This window comes from Rhinatrema bivittatum, chromosome 6 (assembly GCF_901001135.1).
Source record: "Rhinatrema bivittatum chromosome 6, aRhiBiv1.1, whole genome shotgun sequence".
Taxonomy (NCBI): Eukaryota; Metazoa; Chordata; class Amphibia; order Gymnophiona; family Rhinatrematidae; genus Rhinatrema; species Rhinatrema bivittatum.
In genome coordinates, this window is record NC_042620.1 from 215,818,383 (window position 1) to 215,833,994 (window position 15,612).

General features: G+C 44.6%; 1 protein-coding gene across 2 annotated transcripts in view; it reads left to right on the top strand.

Moving 5' to 3' along the window:
* The window catches only part of SH3BGRL (SH3 domain binding glutamate rich protein like), a 91,951-nt gene that overhangs the window by 71,997 nt on the left and 4,342 nt on the right, over nucleotides 1–15,612 (top strand). For both annotated transcript variants that reach the window (XM_029606546.1, XM_029606547.1), the window contains one exon: nucleotides 2,781–2,861. In XM_029606546.1, coding sequence (XP_029462406.1) covers nucleotides 2,781–2,861 — 81 coding nt within the window. The remainder of the gene's footprint in view (nucleotides 1–2,780; nucleotides 2,862–15,612) is intronic.

A 15,612-nucleotide genomic window follows, 5' to 3' on the forward strand; every position in this document is an offset into this window, starting at 1 on the left:
CGGTTAAGATCCCGCTCATTTTGGATTTCTAACAGGATGGGCTGATTAAGGGCTTGGCCCTTAATTCCTTAAAGTTCAGGTGGCAGCTCTTGCCTGTTTCAGGAGTCAGGTGATTGGTGGATCCATGTCGGCCCATCTGGATGTGGCCTGGTTCTTGAAGGGGTAAAGCATCTTTGTCCTCCCTAACGGTTGCCAGTGCCTTTGTGGAGCCTTAATCTGGTTCTGGATTTTCCAGTGGGTCCCACTTTTCAACCACTGTGTATCCTGTCCTTGAGATTACTTACCTTGAAGACGATTTTTCTTGTGGCGATTTGTTCTGTGCATAGAGTTTCCGAACTGTAGGCTCTTTCTTGCTGGGAACCATTCCTGCGAGTGGTTTCGGACTTTCACGTGAATCAATCGATTTCCCTGCCGACGCTGGATAGGGAAAGATGTGGATGAATATAGTCTGTTGTAGACCTTGGATGTCAAGCAACATTTCTTGAAGAATTTGGAGGTTTCTAGACCTCTTAGAAAGACCGACTAACTATGCTCCATGGTGGGGGCAAACAGGGTGAGCTGGCATCGCGGGCTACAATAACCCACTGGATTAAGGGGGTTACTTAAGCAGGTTAGGGTTCATTCTCCTAGGGCTCAGGCAGTGTCATGGGCAGAGCTTTGATTGTTGCCTCCTGTCGAAATTTACTGGGCTGCGACATGGTCCTCCTTACACACGTTTTCCAAGTATTACTGACTGAATGTGCAGGTCCAGGAGGACGCAGCCTATGCACATGTGGTGTTGTCGGATTGTGGGCAGCCTCCTACCCTCTTTGGGAATAATTTGGGTACATCCCACTGGTTGTGGATTAACCTGTCTGAATGCTGAGAAATGATAAATTATTTCTTACCTGATAATTTCTGTTCTCTAGTGATGTCAGGTTAATCCACCTTCCTGCCCTTGGCTGCCGGTTTGTGATTCTGTGGTGGTCTTGAGAGGCTGTTTTTCCAGGGATAACCGGTGTCAGTTTCAGTCCCTAGATTAATTATGTTACACTCTTTGTTTGAGCTCAGTGTTTCCTGTTGGCTGAGTGCTTGTGTGGTTGTCTGTTAATAGTTATAATCAAGAATTGTTAGTTTTGTCCACAGATGGCTTTTGAGAGAAGACTGGCAGGCTGATATTGGAGCAGATATATATATACCGTGACGTCAGCTTTGTTTCGTTCCCATCTGCTGGTAGAGGTGCATAACTCATTAGTCTTGGATTAACTGTCTTTACTAGAGAAAAGGAAATTATCAGCTAAGTAGTAATTTCTCATTATTATTAAGCTTAAGGTAGATCTTCCCTTAAGCAGATGGTAACCTATGAGGTTTTAAATAACCTGATCTTTTGGACCTGGGAATATTCGTGGTTTCTGCAAGAGTTGCATTTTAATTACGATGGGTATTTTAAATTGAATGTTCTTAAAAGATTGAAGCCTTTTTTCCAAAAGATTTTAGAACAGTTTTACAAGCACTTGTTTTGTCAAAATTGGATTACTGTAATTCGATGTTTTTGGGCCTACAAGCGAATGTTACTAGACCATTGCAATTATTACAGAACTCAGCGCTAGACTTTTGACAGGAACTAGAAGATCTGATAATATTATGCAGATATTAAAGGACCTTCATTGGTTGCCTGTCAAATACAGAGCTCAGCATAAAGTTCTATCACTAATTCATAAAACCCTCTACAACGAAAAGATACATTTTCATATCCCATCAAGAATTACAAGATCAGCAGGTACAGGGATGTTACCATACCTTCTCCTAAAATTGCTCATTTAAATAATGTGAGAGACAGGGCTATTTCCATTGCCGGGCCCCAGCTGTGGAACTCTCTACCGCAGGAACCAAGGATGGAATCGGCCATTAAAATATTTAAAAAGGATATTAAAACATGGCTATTCAAACAAACTTTCCAAGAGTTTTAACCTAAGGATTATATACCACCTTTAATATAAATATTTAGTTAATTGTATTATCTCTGATCTTATTGTTCTGCTTCTTTAACTGTTTACATTTTATGATTATTTTACTATTTTATTTGTTTTTATTAGCTTATTATGAAACTTTGTATTTACTTCTCTTCATTTAATTTTGGAAATGCAAATATTTTTAAATGAATATTTGTTAACTAATGTAAACCGATGTGAGATGTTCTCATGAAACTTCGGTACATAAAAATGAATAATAATAAATAAATAAGCAGAGGTTGGTGTTTTTTGGTCGGGATGGACAGGGTTATATTCTGCTAAGCTTCATGCTTACGCATGACAAGGCAATGCAGAGCAGGTTGGTGGCTTTGGCAAGCTCCTGCCCACTTCCCTTCTATACATTCTATGATCTTTCTACAGCCTGCAAAGCAGGGGCAGAACCAAGATGCAAGTCAATCCTGGAGATGTCATTGCATTCGGCAGTCTTCTGGAAATCTCATTTACTTATAATTCAGAGAAACGTTATAGCAAATGGTTTGTTTTTCTTTTTATTCCACCCAATTCCCCCTGCAAATGTATTTAACCTACAGGGTGGCATTGGAGGCCGGCTACTTTTCTATGGGCCACCCTGTATAATGAGTAGAACTGAGTAGTATGTTTTGCGTGCACGTGTTAACTGAGGATTTGTAGGCTGCCTATCCTTAAGCAAGATGATGAGCAGCCTTTCCATGCGAGAGTAAGAACTTTTTAGTGAAGGTTTCTAACTTTGTATTGTTGCTTCTTATATTCTGGATGGTTTATAACTCCTTTGTCCATTTTCCCCATCAGGATTATGATGCTTTCTTTGAGGCCAGAGAAAACAACGCAGTGTATGCATTTTTAGGCTTGACCGCTCCACCTGGTTCAAAGGTATTTTTTCTACTTCTCTTTCTACTCTTTATGTACCAATTTGTAACCATACTTCTAGGAACTTTTTTTTTTAAAATCTTCATTCTGTTTAAGCGGTATTTAAAAACTGCATCTCCATTCTTGAAAAATGAGTTTTATGGGAATCCAAGGTGGTACCTGACTGTAACACCTTTGATTGTGTGCTCATGTTTTCAATAAAAATACTTATTTCCTTTTTCCTTTACCTGTGTTATGGGGATGGAAGGCTAAAGCGAGGCCAGTTCCTGGAGTCAACCACTTCCTCATAACCCTTAGTTTGGGTTTTTTTTCATGCAGAACCCTGGTGGTTTGTCTTTTGGAGGAGTCCTCCACTGAAGGCTCGACAGTGGAACCTCAGTTGTATGAGGTTTTGTTGAGCCCCAAGGAATGGATGCATCAGCCATCTTTTCTGTGCTGTATTCGTTGAGATGTTCCCCAGCTCAAGCAATACGGCATATTCAAGGAGATTGAATTTGGCAATTTAGGGAAATTCAAAAATCTCAATCTCCTTGAATGGTTTTCCAACATTTCCAGTTTAACCAGCTGCTGAATATTTAACTGTTGCTACATTAACAGATTCCATTTGCTGTTCCAACTCAACAATCTTCTGATTCCTGCTGAATCAATTCCACCTATAGCTAAGGTTTACCTTTTGCCTAGTAGAAAGCATAAAGAAGGTGGGAAGGTGACTTGACTCATGGATAGCTTTAGTTTAACTTAATATCTTGTTGGAGCCAGATTGGATTTGGAGACTAGGTTTTTTTTTGTTTTTTTTTATTTTGTCTTTATTAATTTTTTCAAAAAACTTACAAAGTATCCACTTTGAAACAGAAATATGGTATTATTTTACATGGATGAACATATTTTTATAAATGAGAAAAAACGAAAATAAATCAAGGAAAATAATCTTTTTCCAAATATATAATACCCATTAGACCCCTATACTTGGGGGGGGGAGGGACAGAGTAACTGCACATTTAGGAGATTACAGAGGAAACAACATTAAACTAATTTAAACATATGGGTCTCACAAACCATTACTTTAATCAGAATTCCTATTGCTCAGTTGTAACAAAGCTTTTTTCCCTTCTACAAAGCTCATCAGGTGCTCTGGCTGGTAAAATATGTGTCCTCTTTATATTTTACGGTACACTTACATGGGAAGCGTAGATTAAAAGATGCTCCCAATGCTAGTATCTCTTGTTTTACATCAAGAAATGCCTTTCTCCTCTGTTGTGTACTCTTTGTAACGTCAGGCTAGATTCTGACTACTGCACCCATGAAATTTGCTTTGGGCTTTTTAAAATAAGCCCGCATAATGACCCCTAAGTCTTTTTCATTAAAAAAAGAGATAAGGAATGTTGTGTTCTCCGCTATTTCATATGCTGATGATTCAAGGAATTCAGTCAGATTTTCAAGAACATTAGGAGTTATTTGTTTTTTCTGATCTTTACTTATCGGGAGAAAGCATACTTTATCCAGAGGCGGAGTTTTTTCAGAGGAAATTTCAAGTTCTTCCATGGTTATACGAGGTGATTCTCCTATTACTCTGGGAAAGTTTAAAATCCTAAGATTTAGATGTCTCATCACATTCTCCATATATTCAATTTTTCTATTTATAGCACCATAGTTCTGCATCATAGTTGACTGCACCATTTTAACTTGTTTAATTTCTTCTTCAATTTGTTGGAATTTACCTACTGTTTCCTGCTTTGATTTTTGAAGGTTCTCATTCAGCTGGCACATCTGAGAGAAAAGTACACTTATATTTACAGAGCACTCTGATAAAGATTTAGCCAAAGTAGATGTTAAACACCACAGGGATTCTAAAGTCACTATCTCCGGTCTCTTCATGCTTATTACTTCGCCAGGTTTAATAGGAGTAATGGAATCTAGGTTCTCACCACATCCACTGGCTTGATCTCCTGCCATCCCCAGCACAAAGCCTCTGGCGGTATTCTCTCCGGACTCTCTGGGCGTCTGAACAGCGTTACCCTCCAATTCAGCCCCCTCTGCCAAGACACCACGAAGATCCACTTTGGGACTTCCTGTCAGGCACTGAGTCGAAGTTCCCCGTTCAGCTGGAAGTAGCCTCTGATCCAAGGGGCTGAGGGAAACTTCCGAAGTTGAGTCGCAGTCTCCTTCCACCGGCCCGACAGCCGGACCACTCAAGCCCTCCTCCTTAGGTTTGATGGTGCATCAAGGAATGGTTTTCTGCCCGGGGGGTAGCGAGGACGTCGAGGGGTAAGTCCTCTGCTTCCCTTTTCGTTTTGGGGGCATTATTTCTTAAGAAATCTTAAAAAACAATTAAAAAAAAAAAACTCCAGAGCAGTCTGTGTGTAGCCAGTCGAGATGCCATCTTGACTCTGCCCCCCTTTGGAGACTAGTTTTTCATTACAAGGATGGTTTTGTTTTTGGGTCAAGAATTTAGATATTTTCTAGCGTGTAGACAGATGGACTCGGGACCAGTGGGTTATGCTCTCCTGCCAGCAGATGGAGTCTGAACAAGCTGATGTCACAGTACATATACTCCGCAGTGACACTAGCCTGCCAGTATTCTCCGTCTCCAGCAGATGGTGGACGTGCCTCTCCTTATGGGGATTGCTTTAGAATTTGGAAAGAGAATTTAACAAAAGAAAAGCCCCACTCTCTTGCAGTGATATCAAATGGTCCCGCCCCCCGTTGAGAATTCCTGAGGTGATTTCCGTGTCCCTCAGATGTGTGTCTTTATCTGGTAGGTGGGTTTCCCTGTGTGGACTTAGCTGATTGTACAACTTAAAGGCAGCGGGAAAGGAGGCTGAGCACGGTAGTGACGGTACATGACCTCTCCCCCCACAGCCGGAGACAGTCTCTGTACTTAGCCGGTAAGAGTTGAGCTTGGGTAAGTTTAAAAAAAAAAAAAGTTTCTAAGACAGAGACAGTATAGAGGGGTTTACGGGACTTACTCCAGTCTCCGTGTTCAGCGTGCTGTTCCAACATTCATTCCCGCTCCCGTGGGGGTAAGGGGAACTAGGCAGCCTAAAAGGTTAAGTGGTGCCAGTGGGCTAGGCCTCACAGTTAGGCTTTTTGCCTGTAGGCCATGGTGGTGTTTTCATGCGCATCTGAGCATGCCTTACTGCCCTCTACAGGACGTCGTGTGCGCGGTGCGTCTTCTCTGTGCATGCGTTGTGTGCTCAGTTTTAGGTGCACCTTTTGCTCGCACAAATTTCTCAGCGCTGGTAGTGCACCCAGGCCTTGACATACAGTCTGTGCGTGTGTTTTTTGCAGCACTTACTTTTGGGGCGCCTAGTTTTTGTGCGCATAAACTTTGTGCACTTGAAATTTTCAGTGTGAGCCAGCTGGATGCACATTCTCAGTCACCTGTGCACTGATGGCGCCAATGAGCAAGAAACCTAAGCACCGTTTTCTCTATTTATCTGTCATATTCAGGCATCTCTGCTTGACATATCGTCTAACCTGTGTCAGCACTGTTTAGAGGCTCAGGAAGAGTTGGCTTTCTCTGATTTCACTAAGCCTGGATCTTCCCAGCCTGATGATCGTCTGGTTAAGGATCTGTCTGGAGGTACACTGGATCTTGGAACTTCCTTGACTGGTTCCTCCACAGGAGATGGCAGTTCAGTGAACCCCACTCCAGTTCCTTCTGGGTTTGGCTTAATCCGGCTGCTTTTTCTTGGATGGAGTTTTTTCAAGGTTTGCAATCCTTTCTTCAGGTGCAGTCCTCAGCTTTGCCCACTCTTGTCAGGTAGAACCCTCAGCTGGTGGCCCCGCCTTCATCCAGTCCTATGTTTAGGCTCCAGAAAAACCTCAGTTCGCTGTGGGTAATACCGACAGGAACCCGGATGGCACTGATAAGGCAGATCCTGGTTCCCTGGAAGATGGGGAAATTCCTCCATGATTGGAACTGCTGGCCCTGGTTTCCAAGAACTTGAAGATGCTGGGTGTTCCTGGTGCAAATTCCTTGTCTGAGCCGAAGAAGATCCCATTTTGGTTTCCTTGCGTAAAGCCTCTTGTTTTTTTTCCCTGTTATGGACACCATGCAGGAATTGATTCATCTTGAATGGGGAGCTCCACAGGCAAGTTTCAAAAGGGTTTGGACATTGGAAGGCCTGTACCCCCCTGGATCCACCATTGAGGGAGCATTTACATTTTCCCAAAGTGGATGCGCTGGTCTGTACCATCTCTAAGCGGATGACTATCCCCATGGAGGGAGGAGCGGCCCTGAAGGATATGCATGACAGGTGGATTGAGACTATCCTTAAGCAAGCCTTTGAAGCAGTGGCAATTACTTTACAGATAGCTTCTTGTTGCGCCCTAGTAGCATGATTTTGACTGCTTCTCTCTCAGGAAGTTGATGATTCTGGAATAAATTTCAGAGCAGTTATGGAACCCGCTGCCACCTTTTTAGCTGATGCGAGCCTGCAATTATTTTATTTATATACCTACGAAGCAGCTATTTTTACAGCTGAGAGTGCAAGACAAAAAATTACTTATATATTATGCATTTTAGATTACTTTATATTGTTTTATTATGAATGTATTTTATTGTGTTTTATTTTGTTTAATTTAATCTATTTTAAAGGAGCGAGCTCATATTATCCGGTTATTTTATTTGTGTTTTATATAATAATTTAGTAGTTGTGTATTATGTAAATTTAACTGTTCTTTTATTTGCATTTTATGTTTCGGAAACCATTGTGATGGCCAATCTGAACGACGGTATATAAGAATTTTATAAATAAATAAAATACCTCAGTCAGTTCGACACACAGCAGGGCAAGGTGTTCCTACCGGAAGCTTGAATTTGGAAGTTGCTAGCTCAAGTCTGTCAGTCTGTTGAACACTCTGTACCCACCTGTATGGTCTTACCTGCAGGTTCTTGGCTTAATGGCAGCGACCTTGGAAGTGGTGCTGTGGGTGAGGGCACATATGCATCCACTTCAATGCTCCCTGCTGCCTCTGTGGAATCCCCAGTTTCAGGACAATTCTATTCGGCTCCAACTGCTGATGGAGATATTCTCCCAACTGCAGTGGTGGCTGCAGGTGGATCATCTAAAGAAGGAATTCTCCATGTCTCCACCAGAATGGCTAGTGCTGGCAACAGATACTAGTCTCCGAGGTTGGGGAGCTCACTGTGAGGAGCTGATAGCACAAGGGCATTGGTGTGCAGAAGAGTCTCTGGAACATCAGTCGACTGGAAGCCAGGGCCGTCTGGTTGGCATGTTTGCAGTTCAGCGACAGACTGCAAGGTCGGACAATGCAACAACAGTGGCTTACGTCAATCGGCAGGGAGGTACCAAGAGCCAGCAGGTGTCACTGGAAATAGATCAACTTATGGAATGGGCGGAGGTGCATCTCCAGATGATCTCAGCCTCACACATTGCAGGCAAAGCAGACTTTCTCAGCAGAGAGAGAGTCTGGACTCAGGAGAATGGGTGTTGTCAGACGAGGTGTTTCAGCTAAACAGAATCTCTGGGGTCTCCTGGACCTGTTGGCGAATCTGCACTATGTGAAGGTTCCATGATTCTTCAGCCGCAGAAGGAATCTGAAGTCATTGGGGAATGTGCCCTAGTGCAGGAATGGTCGGCAGACAAGTTGCTGCATGCCTTTCCTCCATGGCCCATGTTAGACAGATTGATTTGCACCACAGGGGGATGGTGCTCTTGGTCGTTCCAGATTGGCCCAGGAGACCGTGGTATGCAGATCTGCGGAGGCTCCTGCTGGATTTGCCTCTTCGACTTCCATCACACAGGAACCTGTTGCAGCAGGGACCTTTCCTTCATGAAGATCCGACTCAATTTTGTCTTACGGTATGGCCCTTAAAAGGGCTCGCTTGCTGAAACGTGGATAATCTGCCGCAGTGACTTCCAGCTTGCTAAGAGCTAGAAAGTTCTCCACTTCCTTGGCCTATGTGTAAATTTGGAGGTTGTTATGAGGTCTGGTGTGAGGATCGAGGTGCTCTTCCTTCCTTTCTTTCTTGGAATTTTTGAAAGATGGCTTGAATAAAGGTTGGCTCTTAATTCCTTAAAGGTACAAGTAGTGACTCTCGTCTGTTTCAGGGGTCAGGTAAATGGTGGATCCTTGTTGGCTCATCCTAATGTGGTCTGTTTTCTGAAAGAAGTGAAATATCTTTGTCCTCCTTTGCATTTTTGCGGTGCCCCCATGGAATCTTAATTTGGCCTTGAAGTTTTTGGCAGGCCCTACATTTTGACTGCAGTTGCTGACTTTGAAAACTGTGTTCCTTGTGGCAATTTGTTTGGCGCATACGGTTTCTGAATTGCAGGTCTTGTCTTGCCGGGAGCCATTTCTCCAGGTGACTTCAGGGGCAGTACAGCTGAGTACTGTTCCTTCATTTTTACCAAAAGTAGTCAATGGGTTTCACTTGAATCAGGCCGTCTCTGGATAAAGAAAGATACAGAGGAGTATCGCCTGTTGCAACCCTTGGATGTCAAGAGACATATTGTCAGGTGTCTGGAGGTTACTGAACCTTTGTGGAAGTCGGATCGCCTGTTTTGTCCTTCATGGCGGTATTGGACAGGGAAGAGCCAGCCTCGCAGGCAACTATAGCTTGCTGGATTAAGAAGGTAATCACAGATGCATATGTGGATGCTGGAAAGCCGTTGCCTCTTCAGGTTCGGGCTCATTCCACTTGGGCTCAGGCAGGGTCATGGGCAGAAGTTATATTGTTGTCTACCATCGACATTTGCCGAGCTGCAACGTCGTCCTCCTTGCACACCTTTTCCAGGTACTATTGCCTGGATGTTCAGGCCCGGGAGGATGCGGCCTTTTCGTGTGCGGTTTTGTCTGGACCGTGGGCAGCCCCCTACCTGGGAGTAGCTGGGGTGCATCCCACTTGTTCTGGATTCATCCGACTATCCTAAAGAAAAGAAAATTATCAGGTAAGTAGTAATTTCTCATTTGTCTGCTAGACCAGTCAGTTACCCTTGGAATTTCCCTTTACCTCAACTGCTGGAGACAAAGGTTACACCCACTTTATAATGTCACTCTTTTGCACAAAGGGAGGAGTGGTTGGAGGCCCTTGTCAGTAGTGTCTGTCTCTTGCAGCTGTGGACAAGAATAAACTGATTCATTGCTCACTCCCAGAATTGGGGTACGGCTCTGGCCTCGTAAAGTTTACCAAGCTCTTGGGAAAACAACCTTTCAGGGTTGATTTTTCCCAGCTCGGCTGCTTCCCAGAAATTTTTCTGGTCATAGGCTCTTAGAACTTGGATCTCTATTCCCAAGGGACCGAGGATCCACCCTAGGAAGGGACCTGGCCTTTCCAAATTTTAGGGCTAGAAGTCTCCTCTCTAAACCCCCTCTGCCTCCTTCCCTCTGAGCTTCTGCCTTTCCTGTGTACTGCAGGATTAAGTCAAATAAAGCTGATTTTAAAAAGAAAAAAAAAAAAACAGGGGGAGGAAGAGCAGACTTCCTGGGGAGGAGAGGCCTGAGGCAGGACAACCATGTTTTAGGGCAACAGCCGGCAATGAAAGCACATTCCTCTGGAGTTAGTGAGTAAAACTGAGGGTGCAAAGCACAGTTCATGTTGCGCCGAGGGGAGTTTGGAGCAAGTCTGCATATCAGTGGCAGTATCACAACCTTCCCCCCCCCACCCAACCTGCTGTGCATGGGAAATGGTTCAGCTGAAGCAGCGTTAGGCTGGGGTAAGCACAGGGATAACCCTGCCCCAAGCTGATAGGAAACTAACTGCTTGCCTTAAAGTTGCTGAAGGAAGGCCTGAAAGCCTCTCCACTCGAGCGGTTGGTGACTTGAAATGCTGAATGTGCTTGGGCCACAAGTTTCGCTCATGTGGTACCAGGAAGGTGGCCAGTGTAGTAGACTCATTCTACCCTTCTTGCAGCAGTGCATTAGATGTAGAACCCAGGGAAGGGCCCAGTGAGAAACCCCCTCAAGTGAAGGGCCATGGGAGAGAAGTGCAGCAACTCTGGATGTCACACTGGGCACTTTTGGGGAAGAAAAAGCCCTAAACCCAGGGCACATGGCCATGATAAGTCCCTCTGATAGAGAGGGATGTTGAAAGGTTCCAAGGGAACAGAGCACTAGACCCAGAGCAGGACTTTGTTCCAGAACCTGCCACAGGCTTGGCAGGGATGCATCCAGTGGGCTTTTCTCCCGATTTGGTTCTGGTAATGCACCAGGCCTTTTGCACCATGTAGAAGACAGATGCTATGGCAGGGGCAAAGTCCCTTGACCATGGATCTTTGGGAGACAAAACTGCAGCCCCCAAACATCCACGAGGTGTGCAGAGGCAGAGAGACTCGTTTGGGGTGTCTGTCATGCTGAACTCAGGAGAGGAAGGGTGGTCAGCAGATGAGTAAGCAGAATAAATGTTTCACAACTATGAACAGAATAATATCCAACAATTAAAAACTCGTACAAATTATTTAAAATTCTCCAAACACCAATAAAATACTTCAAAACAGCAGATACATCACATAATATTCAGTAATTAAAATGGCAGTCATTCAAGAAAAATAAACTTAAAAAGCCACCTTTACTAACCCCCTCCAGCAGCTCTCCTACTCCTGTTCCATGCAGCCAGTAGCACACATCAGAAGCAGTAGTGGCTGAAGCTCTGTATTCATGGTCCTCTTCCTTAGTGCCCAAGACCAGTCTTTCTGTCTCTCATACACACATACCAGTTACACCCCCATGACCAGTTTCTGTCTTTCACACACCAGTCACCTTCCCGATCAGTCTCTCTCTCTCTCTCTCTCTCTCTCACACACACACACACACACACACACACACACACACACACACACACACACACACACTGACCAATTTTTCTCTTACACATATGCACCAGTCACCTTCCCGAACAGTCTCTCTCTCGTGCACACACACAGGCTTCCCACTTCCATGTTTTATCTTATATATACAGGCTTCTCACTCCCATGCTGTGTCTCACACACACTCCTATGCTAGCTCTCTCCACATGCACAGACTTCTCATTCCCACAATCACTTTCTCTCTCACACACACACACACACTCCAGTCATCTCCCTAACCAGTCACTTCCATTGTGTGTCCTATATACACACATCACCTCTCTGACCAGTTTCTCTCAATCACACACATGCTCTCTCTCACACACTTTAGATAGATGATCTCAATCAGATGCTCTCACTTACACACAGGCTCTCAGTCACAGTTACACATGTGCACTCTCAATCACACACATATGCTCCTCCCGGAGCAAGGCTGCTTTTCGCGCCCTGCTCCGGGAGGAGGGAAGAGTGAAGCGGCGAAGCAACTTTTTGCTTTTGGTTTTTTCGCTTTTTTTTTTTCGCCGCTGTCATCTCTTCTCCCCTCCTCCCTGGTATCTGTCATTTCAAATGACATTTGAAATGACAGATACCAGCGTGGCGTGAAGCCTTAGGCCCGCGCACCCAGGATACTGTATAGGCGCTCTATCCAGTAAAATGGGTTGCGCGGGCCTAAGGCATTATGGACGCGGTTTACATTTAAATAAAATTAGTGTTCAGGATCGAGCGGTAGGTGAGCTGCACTGTGCGGGCGGTAACCGCGGGTGCCGTAGGCACTAACGCAGCTCTTCCTACCGCTCGGTACTGGATAGACCTGTGTGTGACTCTATATAAAATCATTAAGACCCTTGCAAACATGTTATCTTGCTTATTATGTACTTTGAGTGCTTTTAGGAAATGGCCATTTAACATTTCAGGTTTTCTTTTATAAACACAGGAGTAGATTCTCAGGATGCCACTGAGTGGGGACTTAATCAGCTATGTTTTAGCAAATTTTCAGTCATAATCTAGCCATCTAGGTTGTGGCTGAAAATGGTTAAATTATTCTTACTTGATAATCTTCTTCCTTGAGTCCTGCTAAACCAGTCTATTACTCTTGGGATTTCCCTGTCCTCAGCTGCCAGCAATTTTGGTTTTTTTTTTTTTTTCAAAAAGCGACAATTTTGGTTTTTTTCCAAAAGCGACTTACTTTTGGGATCTGTCAAGATCCCAAAAGTAAGTCGCTTTTGGACGCCTGCAGAACTTACTTTTTTGAAGCCATCAGCAGGAACACAATCATAGTTCTGCAGGCGTCCAAAAGCGACTTACTTTTGGGATCTTGACAGATCCCAAAAGTAAGTCGCTTTTGGAAAAAAACCAAAATTGTCGCTTTTTGAAAAAAAAACCAAAATTGCTTTTGGGTTTTTTTTTTTTGCTTCGCCGCTGTGTCTCTTCTCCTTCTCCCAGAGCAAGGCTGCTTTTCGCGCCCTGCTCCGGGAGGAGGAGAGACACAGCGGCGAAGCAAAAAAAAAAACAAAATTGCTTTTGTTTTTTTTTTTTCTTCGCCGTTGCTTCGCCGTTGCAGTCTCCGTGGCAGCCCCAGTCCGGACATCGGAGGGGGGCTGCAACGTTTTTTTCGCTTTTTTTTTTTTTGGCTTTGGGAGCAGGGGAGAGGACTGGGGCTGCCACGGAGACCGGCACCCATGATCGCGGCCGGGGCAGGTGAGCGGGGGCTGGGGGAAAGCTTGCCACCTACCCTTACCCCTGCCTCTACCGCAGGGGTCAGGGTAGGCGGTAAGTTTGCAGGTTAAACGCGCGACAAAACGGCAGGGAAAACTAGCGATAGTCGGGGCGCGGGTTACGGGATGCTAGGGAATAGCTAATTCGCTCATTTGCATGCAATATGCATGCCGCATGCGGAAGGGGTTGCCCGGGGAATTTAGGACGCGGTAGGAGTAGGTTAAAGGGGATTCGGGATCGCAGGAAGGGCTAACGCGGCCGGAAAGTGAGTAAAAAGCGGCTTAGGAGCAGGGTAAATGCGGCCGCACTTTACAGGATAGACCCGACAATGAATTGAGTTAGGACACCAATCTGTGATTCCAAGTAAGACGTATTTTGCATTTCAAGGTTTGCAGTTGCAAGAACACTTTTTTTTTTTTTCTTAATGCAAATCCAGATGGTTATGGCAGTTACAAGCAGCAGTAATTAACTGGGCAGATTTTGTACTGCGTAAACATGTTCTGGAAAATTGGGACAGACGTTCTGCTCTCTCCCCCCCCCCCCCCCGCCTCCATTACACAGCTGAACTAAAGGGAGTGTGGATGGCGTGCAGTGAGCTCAGCATTTCTCCTGCTCAATGTGAGATGGAGAGCTATCTAGGCTGAAAAAATACCATGTACAGCTCATGAGGCCTTTGATCTACAACTCATTTTTCACACAGTTTCCCAATCAATTTGCCAAGCCATTTGAGAACATGCTGTACTTGCCCTTCCGTGCTTTAGTAAATAGCTCATGCAAATATTAACTTACAGAGGGCAGTTAGCAGACCCAGAGATATGAAAAGCATAGTATAAGTAAGAATGTATATTTTCCCCCTACAAATCCTTTCTGCTCACCTGCTGTTATCAGCGAGTCATCATACATAGCTTTCAGCGCTTTCCCTGTTCATCCACCCCTTGTGTGTATATACACAGAGCTTTGCATTCATCTGGCACAGGATGGCACTCCCTCAAAGCTACTTTCGGTGCTGTTCTTCATCTGGTCGCTAGATTATCAATAAAAGAGTGCTACATGGCTCTAAAACAGAGTCTGGAAGCTGAGACTGATGTTGCCCGGTCTCAAGTTCAGAAGCCTGAGACACAGCCTAGAAGAAGCTGCAGAAAAATCTTCTTGTGAATTGCATCATAGAAGTGTTGCAGACAGGATGGGCTTCAAGGGCACAGTGGCTTTGAAGGGGTGCCAAGCGCAGTGCACCAGGGAGTATCAGTTCCCCCCCCCCCCACCCCACCTCTCTAGCCATAGAGAGCACAGGTCACCACTGGTGCTAAAGCTGGTCCTGATGGCAGAGTAAGCATGCTTCTGTTCCATTTTAGTTTTGGACCCACCCCACCCCCCCATTCGCAGCCCATTTCTAGTTGCCACAGAGTTGTCCATCTATCAAAGTCTACATCCCAGTCACTGCTACTTGTATAGCTGTCATGATTATTTTACCTTTTTATTTTTGGACGAAGCTCTCTTTGCATTGGAAGAAAAAGATGAAGTTGAGTGGTTGCTGTGCTAGTCCATTTGGATATGTTGAAACAAGTCTGTAAGCAAGCTGTGTGTATGTGTGTATGTATATATATATATATATATATATATATTTGGACTAACTTAATACATTTGTGCTAGCTTAATACAGCATAAGGTTAATGCAAAATGACTGAAAACAAGAGAGTAGCTGCCTGGGAAGTGAAAATTTTGTACCACTAACCCTGTGCCCAGAGCCTTGTTACCTTAAGATCCAGAAAAAAAAAATCAAAGGCATGACTTTTTCAGCCAGGCCTTCCTCAGAGACCCACTTCTGACTCAGCTCCCTGAACTCCAGCCCCACGTACATTCTCAACTGGGCCTAGAAACTATTCACAAATGGGTTTCCCATGTTGGATACCACTGCTACTCTTAATTGCACATTCTATTGATTGTAAGCTACCTTGAAACCAACTTTGGGAAACGGCAGAATATCAAGTGTCCATACATAAATAAAATGATTTGTTTACATTGCAAAAATAATATGGATTGGCCCTGTAGCTCATTGACACTGCTGCACACTGCCATTCAGAGGACCCGGGTTTGATTTCCAGGGTCAGGTCTTCCGGTTTGGCCAGGGTAGTGTGTGCTACAAAGGCAGTGTTCACAGAACCTGGGGTGAGGGCGTCCCAGTCATTGTGCAGTGGCGACACCTAGCGGCCAGATTGAGGGCCCATGAT